General features: G+C 52.4%; 2 protein-coding genes and 1 non-coding gene across 5 annotated transcripts in view; 2 read left to right on the forward strand and 1 right to left on the reverse strand.

Moving 5' to 3' along the window:
- Positions 1-15,335, forward strand: part of HYDIN (HYDIN axonemal central pair apparatus protein) — a 138,114-nt gene extending 122,779 nt beyond the window's left edge. For all 3 annotated transcript variants that reach the window (XM_065640591.1, XM_065640592.1, XM_065640590.1), the window contains 20 exons: positions 1,070-1,230; positions 2,032-2,144; positions 2,770-3,016; positions 3,757-3,960; positions 4,636-4,774; positions 5,102-5,267; positions 5,596-5,743; positions 7,044-7,251; positions 7,502-7,723; positions 8,271-8,440; positions 8,636-8,834; positions 9,011-9,169; positions 9,712-9,992; positions 10,318-10,537; positions 11,625-11,834; positions 11,988-12,151; positions 12,743-12,893; positions 13,319-13,549; positions 14,136-14,360; positions 14,859-15,335. In XM_065640591.1, the coding sequence (XP_065496663.1) occupies positions 1,070-1,230; positions 2,032-2,144; positions 2,770-3,016; positions 3,757-3,960; positions 4,636-4,774; positions 5,102-5,267; positions 5,596-5,743; positions 7,044-7,251; positions 7,502-7,723; positions 8,271-8,440; positions 8,636-8,834; positions 9,011-9,169; positions 9,712-9,992; positions 10,318-10,537; positions 11,625-11,834; positions 11,988-12,151; positions 12,743-12,893; positions 13,319-13,549; positions 14,136-14,360; positions 14,859-15,335 (4,095 nt within the window). The remainder of the gene's footprint in view (positions 1-1,069; positions 1,231-2,031; positions 2,145-2,769; positions 3,017-3,756; positions 3,961-4,635; positions 4,775-5,101; positions 5,268-5,595; positions 5,744-7,043; positions 7,252-7,501; positions 7,724-8,270; positions 8,441-8,635; positions 8,835-9,010; positions 9,170-9,711; positions 9,993-10,317; positions 10,538-11,624; positions 11,835-11,987; positions 12,152-12,742; positions 12,894-13,318; positions 13,550-14,135; positions 14,361-14,858) is intronic.
- A 231-nt stretch (positions 15,336-15,566) lies between these two features.
- VAC14 (VAC14 component of PIKFYVE complex) overlaps positions 15,567-23,666 on the forward strand; it is a 63,891-nt gene continuing 55,791 nt past the window's right edge. Inside the window, exons 1-6 of the mRNA XM_065640858.1 lie at positions 15,567-15,710; positions 19,082-19,232; positions 20,796-20,963; positions 21,577-21,639; positions 22,892-22,999; positions 23,554-23,663. Of these exons, the coding sequence (XP_065496930.1) occupies positions 15,607-15,710; positions 19,082-19,232; positions 20,796-20,963; positions 21,577-21,639; positions 22,892-22,999; positions 23,554-23,663 (704 nt within the window). The 5' untranslated portion in view covers positions 15,567-15,606. The remainder of the gene's footprint in view (positions 15,711-19,081; positions 19,233-20,795; positions 20,964-21,576; positions 21,640-22,891; positions 23,000-23,553; positions 23,664-23,666) is intronic.
- TRNAG-GCC (transfer RNA glycine (anticodon GCC)) lies at positions 18,261-18,331 on the reverse strand. Its single transcript has one exon. It is a non-coding gene; the product is annotated as a tRNA-Gly (tRNA).

The raw sequence follows: 23,666 nt of genomic DNA on the forward strand, positions 1-23,666 counted from the left end.
TTAACCAGCAGGGCATTTTAGGGGACATCTGGATGTACAGTGTCTCGATCTTCTGACGAGATGTTTAGCCACATGCAACCTATCAGTCTCTGCCAAAAGCTGAAGTGTTGCAGCCTGCATTGAACTGGAGGTCACATTTTATGATAATACGTTTTATGGTGTTAAAATCTTTGTTATTCAGTGCCTTTTCACCAACAAGGAGTTAAATTCACTGCATTCTGTCTCTTGTTTTGAAGTAGAGAGCAAAACTAGTACTTATTTGTGTATGCTGGGTAACCCACCAGCACATAGTGAGTGAGCTCTGAGCTCTCTCTGCACTGATCCCAGAGATTTTGGATGTGGTCTCTATATTGTGTGGGATATCTTATTATGGGCAGCCCAGGTGCTGTATGGCACTTGTGTAGGAGTCCAGAAAAGTATCATGTCCAGAAGCTCTTGCTTTTACTGTTGTTATTGCCAAACATACTTATCTTGGGTGATCATTCTTCCCTAGTTTCTGAACTGTTGTAAGACCTTTAAACAAAACTTCTTCCCCAGCAGAGCATCAGCAATTGCAGACTTTCCTAGTGAGTTCATTTCCATCCCCAGCTGTGACTGTTGCCCCACACATGACATCTGAAAAGCACTTTCTCCTAAGACAAGAAGGAAAAGGTGCTTTCTAGGCTTGTTCGTTCTTGGGCTTCTCCATCCACAGAGCTCCAGCAGGGGAATTTAATCTTAATTTAGGGGTCTGCTGGACTTATAGGGGCCCAGGAAAAAAGGTCTGTTTATAGCAATTTTTTAAAGCAGTGTTTTTTCTTTGAAGAAAACAATCTAAGTTGAACAGTATAACAGGGTTGAAACACAGGGACTAATACCTAGTCATAGTCCCCATGTGTGTCTTCACAGTCATGGAGGCGATTGCTTTGATCAGTAGCTAGGGTCAAATTTCGTCATATTTTCAGGGAAATAAATGTGAATGGTCCTTTCTAGCCTCTATATGTGTCTGATTTTTTTGAAGCCAAAAGACTCCTTGCTCAGCCTGGCTTTCTGGGCTGTCCTCAGTGGTTCTTCCCTGTCTTGTTTGGAGGTGATTGAGACAGACCCAGAACCAGCTCACACTATCCTGGAGAAGAGCAGCCGCGAGGTGGAGCTTTGCCTCAGTGCTGTCGTTGACTATGCCGATTTCAAGCTGGATACACGCATGTTTCAGTTCAAAGAGACCTTGCTCTTCCAGACCAGGACATTCAGGTGGGTGCTGGAGGCCAGGCAGGGACCTGCGAGTGGGAGCTGCTTCCCCAGAGCCACATTGTGCTCTCAGGTGGCCTCTACTTTTCCTTCTACTCATGCTCCTCTGTCACAGAGGTTATGCTGACATGCTCATTGTTTGGCCACTTAATAAACCTATTTTAATTTGTAAACAGGCTGATCGGCCTTGGAGTGGGATGCTGCTGCTTGCTGGGTCGTGAGGTTTCAGCTTCCACACATATTCTGGCACATCTCAGGGCCTGGAGGTCTCCCACATGTGGACCTGAGTACTTTCTAGGGCTTTACGTTATCTCACCTGCTGTTCATCACTTAAATAATCTGTTGCTTCATCCTTTCCAAGTCCTGGTGCCAGGGCCCATATATCTGCACACAAAGCCAAGCAGCTGGCTGCCATCCTGCCAAGATGTGCCAGGAGAGGCTCAATTCTGCCATGCCTTTCTGCTGAGAACAGCCATGGTTTTGCTCTCATTGTGTGTTGTCTGCCCTCATCTCCTCGAGGATGAGTTTGCAATCAAAACAATGTCTAATCAAGACCAAAAGACTAGAATAACACCCTTGGACTAAGCCTCCTGGGCACCATGTCTGCCCTTTGCTCTTTAATTTCCAGACTTTGAAATACTTTGTCTTGGGGCAGCCCAAGGCGGTGATCTAGATGTGGCAGAGTTGCCTGGGGAAGAAGATGCTATTTGGCATAAAGGGGTGCCAGGAGCCCACCATGCAGTGTTAACTTTTCTACTCACTTTGTGTTTATCTGAAATTTTATTTCTCCTTCTTGTTTTTCAGTTTCCAGCTGTCCAATACAGGGAATGTGGCCCTGGAATACACCTGGATGGCGGCTGCGGAGGATGAAGGGGCAGTGAGCCAGACTGGGGAGCTGCTCCTGCCCGGTCTGCCTGGTGAGGCACTGGCTCTCTGTGGCAGCTGGGAGTGTCTGGGGTGTTTCAGTTGGTAGTTGAGGGCTTTGGGAGAAGACCATGAGTATGAATTGCCTCTTCATCCCTGTCCAGTCTCCTGTTTTCATCAGCATCTTCTCAGTTGCAGCTGGAGACTTTCTCCTTGTCCTCATCTTGATCCTGGAGATGGAGACAGTTTAAGTGTGGAGCAAAGCGGATGGCTACTGTCCTGGGCATATTATCCTTCCTGTCTGTCATCCAAGCATCTTTAACAGATGTTCAGGGGCGTGTTTTGATTCAAGCTGTTCTCTGGGTCTCCACTGGGTCTTTTCACTGTATTTGCTGCCCCCAATCCTCAGTTTTCCCTCCTGTCTGTTCTCGCTTTCACACCTGTCCCCAGGACTTCCTGGGATTATGATTTAGCAAGCAGTAACACAGAAGAAAAAAAGCAACCAGACTGCTCTCCCTGTTCTTCACTGGGAGCCCTCCTTCTGAAAGCATTTGGCCTGAGATGCTTCAAATGCATCCCAGCTCCCTTCTGTCCACCTGCAGCAGGAGGCTGAGGTGCTGGAAACAGAAGATTTTTCTCCTTGAAAGATGTCCTGCTATAATCTCTTCTTTGCTACAGGGGATTTCCTCTCCTTCACTTCTGGTAGCACTGTGAAGCTCCAGTCCAGCCGTTGTTCAAGCCAGCTGGGCCGCACTGTGGAGCAGGTCTCTTCTTCCCTGAGCTCATCTCTGAACGCCATTAGTGCCACCTCACCGTTCTCTGTGGAGCCCCGCAGAGGCACCATCCCTGCCAGGCAGGAGCAGCTCTTCCAGATGAAGTTCTCTCCGGTGTGTGTGGGGGACTTTGAGAGCCATATGCTCTGCAGGTAGGGATCATCCAGGTGGTTTTCAACTCATCCTGCTGCTGGATACTCGTGGTGTTGCCTCTGATTGGGGTGGGTGGGAGAGTGGACCTGGGGACAGGCAGCCCCAGAGAAGCAGCAGAAACAACTGACATACAGGAGCAAAGAAAGATGATCATCCAGTCTTGGTAGAAGCAGGTAGGAGACACCGGGAAAAGACATTGTATGAAATATTAAGCTCCTGGAGGGTTGCAAAATCTGGAACCAGATCCAGAAAGACTGTCAAGAGGCAAGTGACATGAGGAAGAAATTTTTTACCCTGAGGATGGTGAAACACTGGCACAAGTTTCCCAGAGAGGTGGTGGATGCCCCATCCCTGGAAACATTCAAGGCCAGGCTGGATGAGGCTCTGAGCAACCTGATTTGGGTGAAAATGCCCCTGCTCATGGCAATGGGGTTGGACTAGATGAGCTTTGAAGGTCCCTTCCAACACAAACTATTCTATGATTCCTTATCAGACAAGCATGGTCTCCTTATCTACATAGAAAGCTCTGTGCTGTGGTTGTTCTCTAGACACGTAACTGTTCATGTTTCTGTTACTTCACCTCTGCTGCCTCCATGGTGGGGAGTGCAATTCTGTTTGATATGCCGCTCAGTGCTTGCATGGAGAAAGGATGCAATGCTATGTGCTGTACAAGGAGCCAGGCAAGCAGCTGGCTGTCTAGAAACGTTAATCTGGCTAACACCAGTCTCTTTCTTCCTAGTATTCCTAATCTAAAACCAAATCAGAAAGGCCCAGAGGTGACTGTGAAGGGGAGAAGCCTGATGACAAACTGCCACTTTGAGCTGGAAGACTCTGACTACATCACTGCAAAAAGGCGCAGCTCAGAGTTGGAGGGACCAAAGCTGGATCTCAACACAAGAGTGATTGAGTTTGCAGCAGCTGGAGTGTGCAGCAGGAACAGCAGGTAGGTGTGGGCATGGCTTCTCCTGTTGATGGTTTCCTGGTCATCCCCTTTAACCACAACTTTTCCAAGCTCCAAGGCACATCTGTACCTGTCTGTGATCTGCTGACATTTGGCCACTAGTCTGTTTTGGGGCTGGAATAAGCTGTTCAGTGAAAAACAACTGGCCAATTTTTTGTTCTCTTTGTCCCTTTCTTCAATAAGGTATGGGTCAGTCTGGGAGGCCCACATGTCCCCAGCCTGTGCTTTGTGGCAAATACAACCTTTGTCCCTTTAAGAGCATCCTTGGGACCTTCTTGCTCCTTAGAGATACCAGTCAGACAGGATCAGTGAAGGCTGCAACCACATCAGAGAACACCATCTTCCAAAGGTGTCTTGCTGCACTTGATTGTTCCATTTTTCACTTGATCTTACCATCTTAAGGTGCAAGAGTTTGGCTGTATTCTTGCTGATTGTTTGTTTGTTTGTTTTGTTGATAGCTGTTAATCTGTAGCCCCCTGGGAAACAAACAGGGCCCCTAGAAAGCAGGTAAAATGTTGGTGCTTGGCATTGTTCCCCTCTACCAAATAACTCCTTCCAGGTGGTGTCCAAGACTGGCAGTGCCTGATGTCTACTGCAGGATGGAGTCATTAATGTCCAAACGCCACCTCACTAGTCTTTTTTGCTTTGTGTGCCCAGGACCTTCATGGTTATGAACCCGACCAGTTTCGCATATTCCTTCCAGTGGACTTGCCAGGACCCTGAAGCCCCACCAGAACGGGTGGCTTTCTTCTGCCTTACAGAGAGAGGTCAGATCCAGCCAGGGAAGAAAGCAGAGGTGGGTGCAGAAAATTAAGGTAAATCCAGTACACATGTATGCCAGTTTAACACCAGCTATGTCTGTGTCTACTGGGTGTCCCATGTTGCTGTGAGCTTGCCAAGACCGTGAAGAAACCTTTGACTGCAGTGCAAATGAGCTGGCAGATGAACCTGCACCCCACATCTGCCATGTTTTTGGGGTGTAAGTGGCACAGCAGCCTATCTCTGAGCTCACAGCAACATAAAATAGAGGTTCCTGGGGCTTCTTGGTGGTATAGACTGTATCCCCATTCCCTGACCCTGCCAAGGGCAGCAACCTTCCTTCATTTGCCTATTTCTCCCCCAGATGAAGTTTGAATTCATCCCCCGGCACCTGGACATCACAGAATCATCCTGGGTCTTTGCGATCCCTGAGCAGAGCATTTCAGTCCCGTTCCTGTTGGTGGGGAATGCCACCGACCCACTAGTGACTCTGGACAGATCCCACCTGAACTTTAACTTGCTGTTAATCGGTGAGCACCCTGGTTATACCATACACGCTCAGAAATGGGCCTCTCCAGGGGCCCAGCACTCCTGTTATTCCAGCAGCTCCCACGAGGAAGCCGGAAATGGAAATGGGCTCTTACGAGCAGAGCATTCAGCTCCTGGCACCCAAGTGTACAAGGGGGAGGAAGGTGTGTGTCAGAGGCATGGCATGTGATTGAAGCTGTTTCCAAGCAGGGGTTTGAGGGTGATGCAAGGGAGCCAGGGGTCAGAAGTAGGCAGGACCACCATGGGCAGTGGTGGTCTGGTGGCCAGAGGAGAAGAATGTTTTCAGCAGCTGTTCCGTCATCTCCCCAGGGCACAAGGTACACCAGACTCTCTATATGATCAACAATGAGAAGGAAGCATACAGCTTTGCTTTCAGAGAAGGCTCTTTCTTCTCAGAGGGACGCAACTCCTCCGTGAAAATAGAGCCCCTGGAAGGCTCCATTGCTCCACTTTCAAGGTAACAGGGCTCACAGGCCAGATTCCCTCTCCCATGTGCCAAACACAGCATTGTGATTTTGCTTTTGAGGCTCTCTCCCCTCTGCAGTCACCAGGTGACTCTCAGCCATAGCACACATCTGCCTTTTTTCATTCCTTCCCAATGGGGACACCATGAAACTGCAGGTTTCTCCATGATGTGGCTGTGTCCAGCTATGATGTGGCTGTGTCCAGGTATAATGTGGCTGTGTCCAGGTTACCCCAGTCTTCTAGGCTCCCTTCCTGGAGAAATTCAGGCATTAGACCTTATCATTTTGATGACAAAAACATGTTTTGAGGTTTGAACCCTGTGACTCCCCGAGCCAGCAGCCCTAAGTGTGCAAGGTCTTCTCTCTCCTCTGTGTTCCTTTAGTGACAGAACCCACCACGCATGGTCTGTGCAAGGTCACCAAGAGCAGCAAAGCACATGAGCAGCATTTAAGCCCATTGTGTGGGACAGCAACAGGCTGTTTTGCAGGATCACCTGTCAGAAAATACTCTTTTCTTGTAAGCTGCAGCTGTGACTTGTGATCAGACATGATCATGAGTTCAAGCAGTGTAAGAGGTCACCAGCTCCTCTGCTCCACCATGGATGTCCCTGTGCCCACTCCTCACCTGCCTGCACGTAAGGAGAATGCATTAGCTCCAGACAGCTTTGCTGTGGATTGAAAGTTGCTGAATTTTGGCTTATGACTGGGTGTGAGATAAGAGAGCACCCTACATCAATTCCTGTGGCTCACCTGAGAAGTGGTAGTTCATCAGATCTGTCTGCGTTTGATAATATACTCAGAAATTACATAGAAATTACTCATAGAAATTACAAAGAGGCAGTTGGGTGGCACCCACATTGCACAGCTGTCACGGGAGCTGGATGATTCCTCTTTGCAAAGAGGATGTTACCCTTGTCATATAGATCAGAGAGACTGGGGGCCTCTGGGGGTGCCCTGCTTTGTGTTTGGGGCAGAAGTTGGGTCTCAGACCAGTGCTGCCCTATAGCACATGGGCAGGGCAGTGAGGGCAGCATTAGCTCAGGGTTTGCTGCTTTGTTTTGTCCTCTGCCACTTCATTGCATGGGATCATCATACCCTACACAGTTCTCACCAGGGCTTGCTCCATGGTGGAAGGCCCTGGAAGGGCAGAGTGCTGCTCCTGGTTTCTCCCAGGGTCTCCCCTGGGGTCTCACCACAGCCATTGCACAAACAGCTCTCCAGTAGAGCAGGCAATGTGGGGCTGGGAAAGCTAAGAGCCAATGAACAGAGCAAAAAGGATCCTCCTCTCCCCAGGCTTCCTATTACAGTCTTCTTCACACCAACACTAGAAGGAGAGGTGGTCTTCAACGTCAAGTGCAATGTCAAGAGGAAGACACGGCCCCTCTCCTTGAATATCAAGGCCACGGGCTATAGCGTGAACGTGTCTGTCAGGTGTGAGGGCAGTGACGGCTGTGTCACTGAGCTCAGTGCACGAGAGATCAACGTCATTGATTTCAACGAGGTGAGCAGCACTGGGTCCCTGAACCATTTGTCCCACGAAGCTCTGCAAGGTTGGGCCTTAAGCATACGCTTTGCAGATACATATGAACAAGATGGAATGTTTTTTCTTCATTTATGGGTCCCTAGAGGGAGGGAGATTGATATTTCAGACAGGTCATTAGCTGAATGTGAAAGACAAAGAGGCACTTGCTGGGCCAGCCGGCACTTTGTGTGTGCTACAAGCCCTGGTCCTCACCACCTTCTCCCCCCAGGTACAGTTAAACGAGAACATCAAGCGCATGTTCAGCATCTACAATAACGGGAAGTTCAGCTTCACCTTCTCATGGGAACTGAGTGGCCCCGCAGCCTGTAAGGAGGTCCTGACCATCACCCCTCGGACAGGCACTGTGCAGGCAGAGGGGAAGGCAGACACCCAGCTAGCTTTTCACCCGCAGAAGCTGGGCTGTTTCAAGGATGTAGAACTGACACTGCAGGTGAGGCACCAGCACTTCATATGGGACCTTCACCTTCCCTATGCAGCAGCTTGGCAGCAGGAGCCCAGAGAGTGAGCTCCATCACCTGAAGAGCCTGAATGAGGCAAAGAGTCTCCTGCTGCCCAAGTAAAGAGCCTGACAGTTTCAGGATGGAATATTTTATTAAGTGCTTATCTAGGTTGACTTTGGGAAGTGCTTTTGTGGCAGGACGTATACCCCAGGCCTCTCTGCCCCTAATGTGGAGGGGCCCTAGATGAGCACGGGGGTGGACCTGTTTCTCTTTGGCAGCCCCTTCTGCATCGTGTCCCACAGCTCAGAAAGGTCTTGCCAGCACATGGCTGCATACAGCAGGGCCATGACTCTCCAAAAACCCTCTCCCTCTCAGCCCAAGCCTGCCACCCGTTTTCATTCTGGAGTCCTTTGGCACAGCTCTTCCTTATTGTCACTGCAGCCAGCTGTCCCCCATCCTCTTCCTCAGCCATCTCTGGTGTTTGCAGTTGTAGTTCACATTTCTTCAGCTGACTCATGCTCTCTTTCTCCTCACCAGATCAGCAAGGGTCCCACGTTTACCTGCGTGTTACTTGCCACCGTGGTAGTGCCCACTGTCCACTTCTCCACCACCAGACTCAACTTTGGAGCCTGTTTCATCTACCACGCTGGGATGCTGCCTGCCCAGCAGACCCTCGTCATCACAAACAAGGCAGACAAGGATGTCAGGTAGGCCTCCTCCTCCACACACTCCTTTGGCCCTTGCTTAGCACGTGCCTGCTGCACGTCCTCCTGACCCCTGTGGGTGAAATCCTGAGGATGCGGGGAGAGGAGACAGGAGAGCCCTAAGTTGCCCTGATGTTGTCATCTGAGCACACACAACCTTGTGACACCTCTGCTCCCCTCTCCTGTGCTTTCTGCCAGTTTGAACTGCTTGTTCACCAGCACTGCGCATCTGCAGATGAACTTCCCGGGGTACATCCTGCCCCCAGGACAGATGATGGAGGTGCCCATCACTTTCTATCCAAGAGAGGTTGCGTCTTACCATGAGCTCATCCCTTTTGAAATCAATGGTCTTTACCAGCAGACTGTTGAGGTCCGAGGAAGGGGCACGGAAATGAAGGTGAGATGAAATCCAAACCCTAAAACTCCGGGTGGCAGCCAGCCAGCATGGCTTTCTCTCTCTTTTTTCTCATCTCTCTTCCCCAGCCTACCATGTTTTGGTTTTCTGCTACAAGGGTGGCAGAAAACCTTTTCTCCTTCTTTCCTTTCACTTTATATTAATCCCTCCTGCCTCAGGTTGATGTTGTGGAACCACAAGGAAAGGTGGTGAAGCTGGGAGCCCTCTCCATTGGACAGACAGTGAAGAAGATGGTCACCATAGCAAACAACAGTGCTGCCCCTCTCACTTTTAAGCTCAGTCTTGTGTCCACCAGCCCAGAGCTGCAAAAACCTGGGGTAAGTTCCCTCCCTTCACTGGAGAAGACTTTGCTGTGCCTACAGGGATGTCTGCAGGTAGCTGTGAGCTGCTCTGGCTGGGAGCTAGTAGCTAATTACAATTGCGTGCTGTCCTGGTTGCTTGTCTGTTCCTCCCTGCTGGGACTGCCCTGCCAGCAGATACATGCAATGTGAATGTCTCATCTGAGCTGGGTGTCAGGACCCCACCTAATAGCCAGAAGTGAGAAGGTACAATCCCTCTCACCTGTTTTAGACACATACATTAGGATATGGCCATGCATGTTAGATATGGAAAGGTAATCTTTAAAGACCAAGAGTTACAGCTCTCTTGGAGCTCATGTGAAATTATTTTGGAAGATGTAGTCCAGCTCACCATGGCCAGATGGACATGACACAGGAAAATTGGTACCTAGGGATGCATGCCAGGGAATTAGTAGGATTGGGGCAATATTGATGGGGACAGAGGAGAAACTGGGAGGCTCTGTGGAGGATTCACAGCTCAGTTGCCAGATGAAGCAGTCTCCACTCATTTCTTTGGGCAGATTCTCAGCTTGAACCCCAGCCATGAACTAAGTCTGAAGCCCAAAGGAGATACCTGTAAAGTGGAGGTGACCTTCTCCCCAAAGTGCCGCATCCAGCCATTCGCCACGGAGGTGATGTTGGAGTGCAACGGCCTGGTGCGCTCCCTTTTCATGGTGCGGGGCTCCTGCCATGGCATCCATGTGAGCTTGGACCAGGAACACCTCAGCTTTGGAGCAGTGGTGCAGCAGAGCTTCACATCCCAGCGAGTAGTCATGCAGAACACGGGCGACATAGGAGCCAAGTAATGTAAAACCCTATTCTCTCTGAGGGCTGAGAGCTTGGATGAGGGTTGGATGGAGCTGTAGCTTGCCCAGATAGTTCCCTTTTGCTTTCCTGTCCCAGGGGAAAGTTGTGCAGCCAAGATTGTGCAGACAGGTCCTGGAAGGCTTGTTTACAGATGGGTGCACCTGACTCCTGTCCAGCCTGGAGCCTTATTGCCAGGAGGCTCAGCACCATGCCTGAGATCCTGTGGAAAAGCCCACAAGAGGACTAAGGACAGCATGTGGCGTTCACAGCTTTCCCAGTTGCTAATCCTTCCCTTCTGTCCTTGTGCTTTCCTTGGCAAGGTTTAAGTGGGACATCGAGAGCTTCAAACCAGATTTCTCCATCCGTCCCACAAAGGGTTACATCTCCCCAGGAATGGATGTCCTCTTTGTTGTGACCTTCCACCCCTCTACACTGAGCCGCGCTATCCAGTATGAGGGTCTGCAGTGCTTCATCCAGGGCAGTGAGCCACTCCGGCTTACGCTGACAGGGTGCTGCATGGAAACCCCTGTGACCAAAGAGGTAACTGGGTCACCTCTTGCCCCACCACTTGCACCACATCTCTTCCAGGGCAGGAGAACATAGTGTGTAGACTCACTCCTGCCTGGGTATCCCAGAGAGCGGAGAAAACCACTGGGCAGGATTCCCCAAATCCTGAGCCCTGTTACTGCTTTCCTGCCCTATTAAAGGCCGCTGCTCCTCCAGTGAGCACGTTGTCAGCCCCAGCTCTGCATTGCAGCACCCTTGCTGTGGGGACACCCTGCATGGCTCTTCTGAGACCCCCCACACAGAGCCCCAAGCTGTATCCACACTATTGCACCCACAGCTGCATTTTTCCTCTCTGCCGGGGCAGGGGAGGACATATCTTCTGCTGAGTAGCAAGTGATAGGACAAGAGGAAATAGCCTCAAGTTGTGCCAGGGAAGGTTCAGATTGGATATTAGAAAACACTTTTTGATGGAAAAGGGTTGCAAAGCAGTGGAACAGGCTGCCCAGGGCAGTGGTGGAGTCACCATCCCTGAAGGGGTTTAAAAGGCGTGTAGGTGAGGTTCTTAGGGACATGGTTTAGTGCTAGTGTTGGGTTAATAGTTTGACTCTATGATCTTGATGGTCTCTTCTAACCAAAATGATTCTATGATTTGGTGCTGGGAGTGGGCAGAGCATCTGCATCCAGCTCCTGGGGCACAGGGATGCAGTGTGGAGGACCTCTGGCCCTCATGGGCATTGCAAGAGGGTGCAGCTGGGAGGTGTTGGCTCTTGCTCCCCAAAAGAGACCCTAGAGCTGCTCTTCAGCCTGCCCACAAAGTGGCTGTGTGGCTGCAGGTCTTGTCCTTGCACAAGAGAGAGATCCTTCCGGGACTCCCCATTTTCTTTCCTCTTTGGGAGGTGGCAGCCCCCTTCACCCAGCATGCAAAAGACCCATTTCTCTCCCTTCCCTAAGAATCAACAACTTGATTTACACCAAAAACTACGGCTCAAATGGAAATTTTATGTGACAAGGAAAAGCTGCTCCCTGGGCTTCAGGTCCTGGTGTAGAGCTAGTCAGAGTGTGTGAGAGTGGAAAGGGTTCCTCAGTATGACCAAGCAGCCTCTGTGCTCCTCTGTTGTAGACGCTGAATTTCGCATGCGAGGTGCGTGAGAAGCACAGCCAGACCATCCTCCTGTCCAACCCCAGCAACGAGGCCTGGACTGTGCAACCTGTCATTGAGGGGGAACACTGGAAGGGGCCTGAATTTTTCCATCTAGAGGCCAATCAGCAAAAGCCCTATAAGATCACTTACAGCCCCCTAACCATGAGCTTTGAGAACAAGAAGCATCAGGTATGTGGGGCTGCAGTCACAGCTCTGCCAGGTGGACTTGCTTAAAGCTGCTGGAGTGACAACCTGAGACTTGGGACTGTGCAGGTGTGATCAAGAGCCTGTAACTGGAATAGACAGCAGAAGAGCTCACTTACCCTGTTTCTTGTCTTCTAGGGTTCCATTTTCTTCCCATTGCCAGATGGGACAGGCTTGTACTACCAACTGCAAGGAACTGCTGGGGGACCAAAGTGCTCAGGGACCATTTCCCGGCAGGTGCCGTGTAGGACTTCCTACACTGAGCTCATCCCGGTCTCCAACTGGCTGAACAGGCCACAGAGGTGAGTCTGGCCCAGGAAGTTTCATCTCATCAGCAATCCCCGTAGCAGAGCAGGGAAAGGCTTCACACTCACTGCCTGGAATCTGCTTCCTGAGAGCAGAATCACAGACTGCTTGGGGTTGGAAGGGACCTTGGGAGATCATCTCGTCTAACCCACCTGCTAAAGCAGGGTCACCAGAACAGATCGCACAGGGTCGCGTCCAGGCAGGTTTTGAATGTCTCCAGAGAAGGAGACTTCACAACCTCTCTGGGCAGCCTGTCCCAGGGCTCTGTTACCCTCAGAGTAAAGATGTTTCTCATATTCAGACAGAACCTCCTGTGCTTCAGTCTGTGCCAATTGGCCCTCATCCTGTTGTTGGGCACCACTGTCAAGAGGATGGACCAGATTCTTTACACCCACCCTTGAGATATTTATAAGCATTGATAAGATCCCCTCTCAGCCTGCTCTTCCCCAGGCTGAACAGACCCAAGAGAGCTGGTTCCCTCTGCCTGAGACACTGGGGATGAGATAGGCTGTGTTGTTACCCCCACACGATGGGTATACCATGGGAATCCTTTATGCTGACTTTCACTGCATCCTTCTCACCCACAGGTTCCTCGTGACAGTCCACATAATCAAACCAGAAAACCTGGAAAGCAGTTCCGTGCTGCAGGGGCTGGAATACATTGATGTGCCAGGCTCTGCCAAGAAGGACTACAAGCTCACGTTCCACTCCTACAAGGAAGGAGTCTTCAACGCAATAGTGAGTGTGGACACCAGGCTGTGGGGCCCTTCCAGGAGCTGTTGGCTCACTGAGAAGCTACACACCTGTTTTCATACCTCCATGTGCCTGCTGGTGGGATTGTAGGTGTCTTGGGTGGGTACTGAAGAGCAGATGCCTCTCCACACACCCCACTCACATGTCAGTCTCTGTGTGAGTCCCACTGGGGGCTGCTAAGCACGGGTGGGTCAGGACAAAGGTGAGTTGGAAGAAATGGGTGATGGGGAGAGTACAAAGTGGAAATACTGCACATGCGTTCCCTGGTCTTGCACTGGTCCTCTGTGGCTGCTTATGGTTGTTCTTGGAGATACGGTGCTGAGCTGGGGGGCGTTCTTTGGGCTGGCTTAACGCATCTGGAGCATTTTTATGTGCAGAATGACCAGTGATTCCCAGTTTCTCTGATTCAGGTGACCTTCCTCAACGAGGCGACCCAGGAGTATTTGTTCTACATGGTGACTTTCAAGGCCACTGCTTCAGGACCCATCAGCACCATCGAAATAACCACTGCTGTTCGACAGAGAGTGTCTTCCACTATCAAGCTGGACAACCCTTTGCCTACCTCTGTGAGGTTTACCATAGATTGCAAAGCGCCTGACATCAGTGTTCCCCTGCATTTCACTGTTCCTGCACAGTCAGAGGTAGGTAGGAGCAAAGCTCATCCAGTACTGCTCTCCTCTCCCTGCAGCCTTTCTGGGAGTGGGTACTCTCGAAAGGTAAACATGAACCACCTGGGGCTACTTTCCAAGGGTGTCAGCTCTGACCTGCTAATAATCTGGAGGGGAAGCAGTGTGTGAGAATATCTGAATCATTCTGTGCTGGTGGAATCAGCCATGCTACCCATTGTGATACGGTCCCATCAGGCCTCACATAGCAGGTCCCTGTGCCATGTTCATTATTTAGTTGGGAGTGTTTTCAGTTTAGAGTGGCTGCAGGGTCTGCCTCACCCCACCAGGAGGGCGTTTTCAGCCTGGATTGTTTTGTGCCCTGGGGGAGTGTAAGGGAATTTTAGGGTGGAAAGCTTCTGGGATAGTGCTGGAGGGCTCTCACCTGTTGGGGACAGCCCCCCACATGCAGCAGGGCTCTGCCACAGAGAGAAAGAGTTGAAGTGAGGGAGGGTGTTGGGCTGCCTTCCAGTGCTGCGTGAGTGCACCAGGGGCTGATTTCCCTGGTCCTGCTTTCCCTGTCTCTTTCTGACCCAATGGCTTTTCCCTTTTTTCCCCTCAGGCTGATCTTGTCTTGGAGTACCAGCCCCTGAAAGTGGGTGAGAGCACTGGGCGCCTGCTGCTCCAGAGCATTGACTTGGGCTGTTTCTATTACAACCTGCACCTGAAAGCTGGTGTGAGCAACCCTGAGAAGCCCCTCTACTTCTCTACCACGCTGGGCTCTAGTCAGACCATCACCACCAAAATAATTAATTATGCCCGGCAGAAGACTGACTACTTCCTCCAGGTAACTCCAGCCTGCCCTGGGCTCTTACTGGGAAGCAGCTCATCTGGCCAGCATCAGCCCTTCCCATTGAGGGATCCCCTCTAGCTTGGGGAAGCCCCTTTAGCTTGGTCTGGCAGAGCCAGGGTGGCTGCGTGAGCCCTGGGGTCTTCCCCACCAATGCTGGGCTTGTCCCCACCTGGACTGTCCTCACATGCAGACCCTTCTCTGCCCTTGTTGGAGCTGCTTTTGCAGGTCCCATGGATGGTGCATGGGTTTTCACCTGAAACCCCAGCTCTGGCAGTAAAGTCTCTTGGGGTTTGCAGGGTTGTCCCTACTCAGCATATTTGGACAGTCCTTATGGGGATTCACCAGGGGTACGGTGGGGATGGGACAGGCAAGGGAAAGGAACTCTGGCTAGTGTGATAGTGGGAGAGCATCAGTTTTTGGATCTGCTATGGTGACTCTCCCCTCCCTGGTTTCTTCTCTCCTCCTCCATGGTTTCTTGTCTCCCCTGTGCAGACCAACTGTGTTGACTTCCAGACAGAGAAGACCATCAGCGTGGCCCCCGCCAGCCCGGGGGGCTCAGAGGTGAGCGTGGAGGTGACCTACGAGCCCTACCAGCTGGGCGAAGCCCGGGCCACGCTGCAGCTCTCCTCCCCGCTTGGCGGCGACTACAGCATCCCCCTCTTCGGCCTCGCCCTCCCGCCCAAGCCCCAGGGCCCCTTCTCCATCAAGGCCGGTGGCACCACGTCCATCCCCTTCAAAAACATCTTCCTCCAGCCTGTGGCCTTCCAGTACACAGTGGAGCACCCAGCCTTCACCGTCAGGGCCCCCGAGAGCTTGCGTCCCAAGAAAAACATCTTCATCACTGTCTCCTTTGAGGGTGGCATAGCCCCTGATGGAGCCCCTGTCACCAGCAAGCTGGTGGTGTCCTGCCCAGGCTGGGCGGGGGTCTCCTGGGTCTATTACCTCCGGGGCCTCCCCTCTCACAAGTGACTTGAGGCGGTCTGTGGCTGAAGCTGCCCCTCACAGTGGGAATTTGTTAATTAACTGAGGGAGAGGGGTAATTAAAGCCTCTACTTGGAACAAACCCAGGTGCTGAGGTGGTGGGAAGGGGCCCGATCCGGGGGCAGGGCTGGGTGCAGCAGGCATCCTCCGCGCCGCGCGGGGGCGCTGCGGAAGGGTTTGTGGAGGGCGTCACGTGGGCGGGCCGGCCGGGCGGGTCACGTGGCCGCCGGTGGCGGCGGGTCCGGGGGGCGGCGGGACCATGAACGCGGAGCGGGACCTGGCGCCGCTGGCGCCCAGCGTGGTGCGGGCGCTGAACGACAAGCTGTACGAGAAGAGGAAGGTGGCGGCCCTCGAGATCGAGAAGTGAGCGGAGAGAGGGGCGGGGGGCGCCGGTAACCGGGAGGAAAACGGAGGCGGTGCCGCTCCGGGCTGCACCGGGGCCGGGAGGGGGGAGGTTGGTCCGGCACCCCGGGGAGGGCTGGGGGGGGGGGGCGGTCTTGGGGCCACCTGCGCCTCCAGGGTGGTGGGAGTCGGCGTGCGATGCTGGGGGCGGGTCGCGCTGTGCCCCGGGGGTCCGGCGGCGGGAGGGGACCGGCCCGGCTCCCCGGTGGGAGCGGGGGGCTTCGGGAGACGGGGCCGAACCGTGGGGAGCTGGAGAGTCTGGGGGAGGGGGTCACCATAGTGCGAGCTGCGGGTTTGGAGGCGGGGGTCGCCCCGGGGGATCCGGAGCACCGGGGGCTGCAGCCCGGGACGGGACGCGGGTGGGACAGTGACCCTGCCAGGGGACAGTGCCGGGCAGCAGGGGCTCTTCCCCCACGCTGCTCCATGTCTCCCAGCCCTGTACCACCGGTCAGTGAAGTTTATCTCTGTGCCCGTCAGCTCCGGGGCGCAGGCGGGACCCACCGGTACCCACTGGTACGGGGGTGTGTGCCGGGGCAGGAGTGGTGCTGGGGAGCCCATTGCAGAACACCCGGTGTGACCCTGGTGCCATTGCACAGCGCCGTGTGAAATAAATACATGAGCAGCGTGACTTTAGAAACCCATCAGAAATTCAGCTCTTGCTCTTCTGTGACACCGGTGGAGGCGGTGGCTCTGTGCCCAGCCTTGGCCACGGCTCAGGGGACACAACAGCCCCACCAGGCAGCGGGCTGGCGTTGGGGTGGCCGTGCCCGTCATCCAGCACCCGTCTTGACTCAGCTGGGGTCTGTCACCTCGTGGTGCCATCCTACCTGTCCCGAGTCTCTCCTGAGCTCGTCCCACACTCCATCCCAGCTGCAGAGGTGGAAAGCACCTGCTGTCACCCCCTACTGTCACCCCCATTCTTTGGGCATTTCCTTTATCTCTTCCTGTATCACCTCTGTTTTGGCACAGCTCAGGCCTTTCAGAGCATCCCAACCAAAGTCTGCTGGCATGGCCGTGCCCCCTCTAGTGTTACCTGTACACATTCCATGCGTTTTCTTGCTCTCACTGTGCTGCTCTGGGTGTTCTTTGCTGCTCTGCTCCATGGCTTTGCCCTGGTTGGGTTGGGTTGTGTCATCCCTGGGCACTGCCTGATGGCTCAGCTCATGGGGGGACCCGAAGCATCCCCTGCGGGGACAGCCCAGCGTGGGGCTGGGGGCGGCAATCTGGGCTGGAGGGTGAATTCAAGGTGGGACACGTGGCTACAGCGACCACTCGAGGCAGCCAGTGACATGGGGATGGAGCTGCTCTGCTGGGGTTTGGGCTGGAGACACAGGAGGGATGTGGGGTGGGAGCCGTGGGCCTTAAAGGTAGAGGGTCTGTGTGGGTGTATGTGTCCAGCAGAGCAGAATGGCTTTTGGGATGGGGTGCGTGTTTGCTCAGGTACAAAGCTCAACACATCTAGTTCTGTTTTCTGTTCCACGTGTTTACTTTTTCCTCATTTTTTTCTCTTTTTCACGAGAATAGTTTCTTAAGGGTGGGTTGTCGTGGATGCCCCACACTGTCCTCACAGCTTTGGTACCTGTTCCTTCGCTGCTGTGTGAGATGATGCTCCTTCTCCAGGCAGCTCTGCTCCAACTTACTGTGCCCCAGAATTAGGGTTTCGTGCTTGGCTTATACCAACCAAAGTCTGATTTGGGTTCAGCTAGTTCAACTGATTGAGCTGGAACCTGATTTGGGAAGGGTATGAGGAGGAGGAAGGTAAGGGCCAACTCCTTCTGAGATACGTGGATTTAGATTGGTTTAAACCCATCACAGAACAGCTCCTATGTCTCTCTGCCTCTCTCCTGGGTCTCGCTGTCTCTCAGCTCAGGTACCTCCTCATTCTCTGGCTGGTAACGTAGGAGCAGCTCCCGCTGCCTGCAGACCCTCTGGCACTGTACATTGATTTTTGCTGCTTTTTGTCTCATTAGTTAAATTTCAAGCCCTTTAAACTTTTGAAGGAGGTCTGTAAAGTTATTCCTGTTCAAACAAAGCTCTGTTTGTTAAATCTAGGCAGTAAAAAGATCACCCTGGCAGTCCATGCTGCTTGAGCTTAGTGTGTTTCTCCTGCTGGAGCAGGACTGGAGATGGAGCCATTTGCCATAAGGCAGCAATTTGTGAGAGCGGGTCGGGCTGTAGCTGTCAGAGAACTCAGCTTTGGAGGGGGGAGAGCAAGTGGGGGCTGCGTGAGAGTCCCTGGGAGAAAAGGGGCAGCTGCAGGGTGAGAACAGAGTGGGTGTTAATTGCTTTTAGGGAATTGTAAAGTGGGTGACCGGCTGCTGGTAGCTGTCTGGGAGAGAGCAGCGTGAGATTCAGTATAGCACCAAAAAAATCACTGCATGGAGTTAAGTAACGGAAACTTTTGCATGTTTATCAAAGATTAAGGTAAAGATTCTTATTTGGGCTGAGATTTTGAGATGCCTAGCTCTGTGTTATGGGTAAAAGTCAAAGGAAAAAGGGGAAAAACAGTGTTGCATTGGCCGGGAATCGAACCCGGGCCTCCCGCGTGGCAGGCGAGAATTCTACCACTGAACCACCAATGCTCCAGCTGTGTGCTGCTGCCTGCACAGCTGGCCGCACAGCTGGCCGGTGGCTCTGCTGCAGGGAGGCTTGAGGCTGAAGGGCTGGCTGGGTGACCTGGGACCTTGAAGCGGTTGCAAAGGCCGGAGCGGGGTTACAGGTCTTCTCATTTAAGTGTGGCTGATGTGTTAATTACTTCTGGGTAATGAGCTGCAAGTTCCTAGAGGGGAGCAGGTATTGCATGCAGAAGTCTTGTCTGCTTTTGTTAAGGTTTGTGCTGTGTAAGAGTACATATGATATACGGAATATGAGCTGAGGTGATGCACAGGTGCTGGAAAGGTCCAAAATCTTGGCACTGGGCATGCCGAGCGCTTCTCTGCTGCTGTCTTATGCCGTGTTGAAGGTAGATGACTCTCATAACCTGCCCTGTTGGAGAAGGTGTTTGAAAACCTGGTGACTTCTTCTCTGCAAGCACGCAGCCCTGGTGGAGTGGCCCTGGAGAGCCTGTCCTGGGCTGGGAATTGGTGGAGGGTGCAGGAGGCTGCAGGCTGGGAGCAGCAGGAGGGCAGCGAGCAGCTGCAGGGTGTGAGCGGGGAGGAGAGCTCTGGTTTTACTTGCGGGTTCTTTCAACCTTCCTCATTTTAGTATCACTTTTTCTGGTATCTATTGTGGCTGAAAATCCCTGTTTCTGACAGCCACAGGGAGCCAGCACCTGAGCGTTTGTATCCGGCAGAGGCTAAAGCTGGCTGGGCACTTCCCCCTTCTCTCCTCAGGCTGGTGCGAGAGTTTGTGGCTCAGAACAACACATCTCAGATCAAACATGTGATCCAGATCCTGTCGCAGGAATTTGCACTCTCTCAGCACCCCCACAGCCGGAAAGGGGGCCTCATTGGCCTGGCCGCTTGCTCCATCGCCCTGGGCAAGGTAGGTGCGAGTAGGGTTTTTTTTGGCTTGTAGGGGTTGCAGTGGGAGAACAAGGACTTCTCCTGATGGGGATGAGTGATGGGGAGACTCAGGCTGGTGGCCCCCCGCTCCCTCCCTGCCTTGCAGCGTGTGGCTGGGTTGTGTTTGGGTCTCCCCGTGGCACCCAGCTGCATCCCTTGGGCACAGGAGCACTTTCTGGTCTGAGTTGCATCTTGGCAGCTCCCTAAGTGTGGTGTAAGCACATCTGTCCATTCTCTGTTTCCAGCAGCTGAACTAAACTCAGCAGGTCGAGTACTAATTTGTGTTAACAGCGTTGAGAGGAGGTGCAGCTTTTTCCATTTCCCACCCCCAGCTCAGCTGACTCCGGCAGCGCAGTCAGGGCCTTTGGGAAGCGGGGTTAAGTTACGGGCTGAACAGCAACAGAGTCATAGTCCAAGTAAGCAAGAGGCATAAGATATCAAGCTGCCTTAGCCTGAGCCAGTAGTTTTTTGTTGGGCTTGTCAGAAGTTTTACCTGCTGAATACATGGGTTGCTGGGTCCTATTCTAGAGGGGTTATATCTATGCTGTTGCATGGGAGTCCTCTGATTTCTGTCCTGATTGGGGTTTTTCTCTGTAACTTTTCTCTAGTTAATAAGAACAAACTCAGTAAGTTGTCTCCTGGACTAGACAAGAGCATCCAGGTCCTCATGGTGGGGAGCACGGACTCTGGATGCTCACAGCTCCATCAGGCTTTTTGAGTTAAACCGTGAGGCTGGGTTTTGAAAGCGCCTGCAAGGGAAGGAGTTGTTTTGGTCCATAGTAAGTGTAAGTCAAAGAATGCAGAGCAGGTTGTGCCTGTTGGAAGAGCTACGAGGTAGATTTTAAATCATTCCCCTTCTAATGAGAGTCACAATCGGTCTGAGTGGATTCTTTGAAGCCTGATGGCTTTTTCATTGCCTGCCTTTACTCTGGCAGCTGGGGGCTTCTGAGCAGCGTTCCTGTCTTCATGCTCTCATACAAATGCAGAATCTCTTTGCAAAATCTTCCTTCCCGGGATGAGCAAAGCTCTGCTCTGCATGTTACCCACCTTCTCCTGCACAGCACGGGAACAGGCGCTCTGGGGGATGGAGGAGTTGCTTTTGGTGGGCTTGAGGAGCACTGATAAAACTTGGAGTTCAGCTCTTTAATCTGCTAGTCCATGCATTGTTGATTTTCTTACCATCTCCTTTGCCGGACACTCAGGAAATGCCAGCCTGTGTCCCCAAAGCAGGGCTTTTTAACTTCAAAACAAGCCAAACCCTTGCCTTCACCTCTTAGTTTGTGTGAAACTCCTGCTGTGCTGGTGAAACCTTAAGCAAAAGTCTTTTGGGCTGGGGTGTGGCTTCATTAATGACTATATTTACTCGTGGGCAGAGTCAATGATTTCAATAAAAGAATTCAAAGTTCATTAATAAATCCTGTCCAGCTGAGGAGCACTAAGCCGTTATGGGCCTGAATTTTTGTAGTATGTTCCAGGGCAGCACCAGCTATTCCCTCTCGCTGTGGCTTGGTCCTTAGTTCACCAGTCTCCTCCTGTCCACCAGGACTCCGGGCTCTACCTGAAGGAGCTGATTGAGCCGGTGCTCACGTGTTTCAACGACGCTGATAGTCGGCTGCGGTACTACGCTTGCGAGGCCCTCTACAACATCGTCAAAGTGGCCAGGGGCTCTGTCCTCCCACACTTCAACGTGCTCTTCGATGGCCTCAGCAAGGTAAGAACCTTCCTCTCAACCCCCATGTGCTTTTCTGTCCCACACTAGAGAATTAAGGCTTGTTCCCTGGTCCTCATCTTCTCTGGGTCAAACAAACCAAGTTGTCCAAGGTCATCATTCCAAGGAAACTGTTTTGCTGTGACCCAGGCAGGTCTGAAGGACCAAATGGGCAGTTTCTGCAGCAGCAACAGTGGCCACTGGTGTTGTGGGGGCTGAAGTTCACTGTAAGATACCTTCTTCTCTGTCCTCATCTCCAGGATGGATTTTCCTGCTCCTTGTTGAGTGCTATTAGGAAATAAGGCTGACAGGATTGCTGCAGGCAAAGTGGCTCTGCAGCTCTACAGTTTTGTTGGGTCTGTAGGGCCAAAACCATGTCTATATGTGCCTGTCTTTGCAGCTTTTCACTGGAAACTTTTATTTCCTTGCCACTTGAGAGCATGGCTGCTGACCCATGAAAACCTATATAGCTGGGGGAGGTGATGGATGCTTGATATCCCTGTCAGGGAGTCTCTCAGCAGAATTTCTTGGAGCCTAATGAGGAATTGCAGATAAAGGGACTTCTCTGTGTCTATTCCTGTAATGCTGCAATGGCTCTTGTTTCTGTCGTTCACAGCTGGCTGCTGATCCTGACCCGAACGTCAAAAGTGGCTCTGAGCTTCTCGATCGGCTTCTCAAGGTATTTTTCCTCTCCAGCTGAGAATCCTTGGTGCAGGCTGCAGGCACGTCCTGGCTGGGGACGTGTTGGTCCCCAAGTCTGCAGCTGCTAAAACCATCCCAGCTCAGTCCTGTCGCTACTGTCAAAACATTTAATTCTCTCATCAACCGTAGTCTCTTAAATTGAGGGGCTGGTGGTGATCCAGTGATAGGACCCAAGGGAATGTCGGGAAGATGTGCCAGGGGAGGTTTAGGTTGGACATTAGGAAAAGGTTCTTCACCCATCTGGGTGCTGGAGCGCTGGAACAGGCTCCCCAGGGAGGTGTCACAGCTCCAAGCGTGACAGTGTTCAAGAAGAGACTGGACAACATCCTCAGACACAGGAGTTGGACTTGATGATCCTTGTGGGTCACTTCAAACTCAGGACATTCTTTGATTTTATTCTATGATTCAATGCTCTCAGGCAGCTGGGTTGAGGTAGATTATCGCAGTGCCATGTCTGCATTCAGGTCCTGTAAGCTGGGTGTCTGGGGAAACGAGGTTTTAGTCCGAGCAGGGCTGCAGCCCTGTCCCAGGCAGCAGTAGGGCTGTTCCTCTGCTTTTCCTCCCTTGCCTGAGCGAGTAGCAACATGAGCGGAGCTGCTTCGCTGCGTCGGGGTGGGGGTTTGGTTCCTGTTCTGCTTGCTGACAGGCTTGTGCTCTCCCAGACCTCCCAGTTCCTTTTCTGCTGTTCGGAGGTGAGTGGCTCCCTGCCAGGTCCTGCCCTTGTTCCTCACTAGCCCAGCAGTTAACGCAGGCTCCATATCACCAGCTACAAACCTTCCTGCTGGGAGATCTGCTCCACTGCACTGGTTCAAGAGACTTAGCCATGTAGCAAAATCCACCAAGCGTGTAAGAAGAGCTTTAAAGGAAGGCCAGGAGACTCTCCTGCCCATGAGACGCATGGTTATGTCAAGGGTGCTTGCTCATCTGTGCAACGTACCACTGAGGATGAATCGGAGAAGCTCCCACCCTCCCGTTCAGCAGGGCTGGCACACAGGAGCAGGCAGGAACCTTCCTCTGGGTCCTGCTCAGCGTTAGTCCCTGCCCAAGGGGAATTGCTGCCTCATCGCCTGAGCAAACCGTGTGATTCCTTCTCTGGTCTACCAGCCCACAGACTCTTGCATCAACTGCTCGTCATCTTTTTTCCTGTCATGTGCCTCAAAAAAGACCGGGCGGGGGTGGCTGCATGGGCGTGGGGTGGTGGCCTGACATCCTGTGCTTCGACTCTGCAGGACATCGTGACTGAGAGCAACCAGTTTGACTTGGTAGGCTTCATCCCACTGCTGCGTGAGAGGATTTACTCCAACAACCAGTACGCCCGCCAGTTCATCATATCCTGGGTAGGTGTGAATGGCCCCACGTGCTCCTGCGCCTCCAAACTCCAAAATACCGTGATCCGTCAGCATCCGATGTCTGGCTAAACTGCAGATATCCGCAGTGGTGTGTGAGCTGAGGCACCTGAATGCACTTGGGCAGGTTTTTTAAGCCAGCAGAGTCTTTCACCTGCTCTCTTAAAACGATGGGTCCCTGTCATCTCGCTGTTCAGTTGCAGGGACGTCATACTGCGCTTTTACCAACCTGGTTCAGGACTTTGTACATGAAGTTAGAAAATATGGTCAAAGCGTTGTTTGTATAAGTAGATACACCATGATCTAGAGGCTACGGTCTCCTAAGGGACAGTGCCAGACCGGTTTCTGTCACCCAGCCGATCATCTGCCTCCTGTGCTAGCCCAGCTTCTTTCCAAGATGGGCAACTCCACACTGTTCTCTTGTCCTTCCCCCGTCCCACACAGCTCAGCTCTGAATTCCTCAGTCTCACACCAGATTTGGGCTGCTGATATTAGTTAGCTTCTCGGAAACTCATCTCTTCTTTCTTATTCCTCCTTTGAGCTAGATCCTGGTCTTAGAGTCTGTGCCTGACATCAACCTCTTGGATTACCTGCCAGAAATCCTGGACGGGCTCTTCCAGATCCTGGGAGACAACAGCAAGGAGATACGGAAAATGTG

The sequence above is a fragment of the Caloenas nicobarica genome, chromosome 9, assembly GCF_036013445.1.
Source record: "Caloenas nicobarica isolate bCalNic1 chromosome 9, bCalNic1.hap1, whole genome shotgun sequence".
In the NCBI taxonomy this organism is placed as follows: Eukaryota; Metazoa; Chordata; class Aves; order Columbiformes; family Columbidae; genus Caloenas; species Caloenas nicobarica.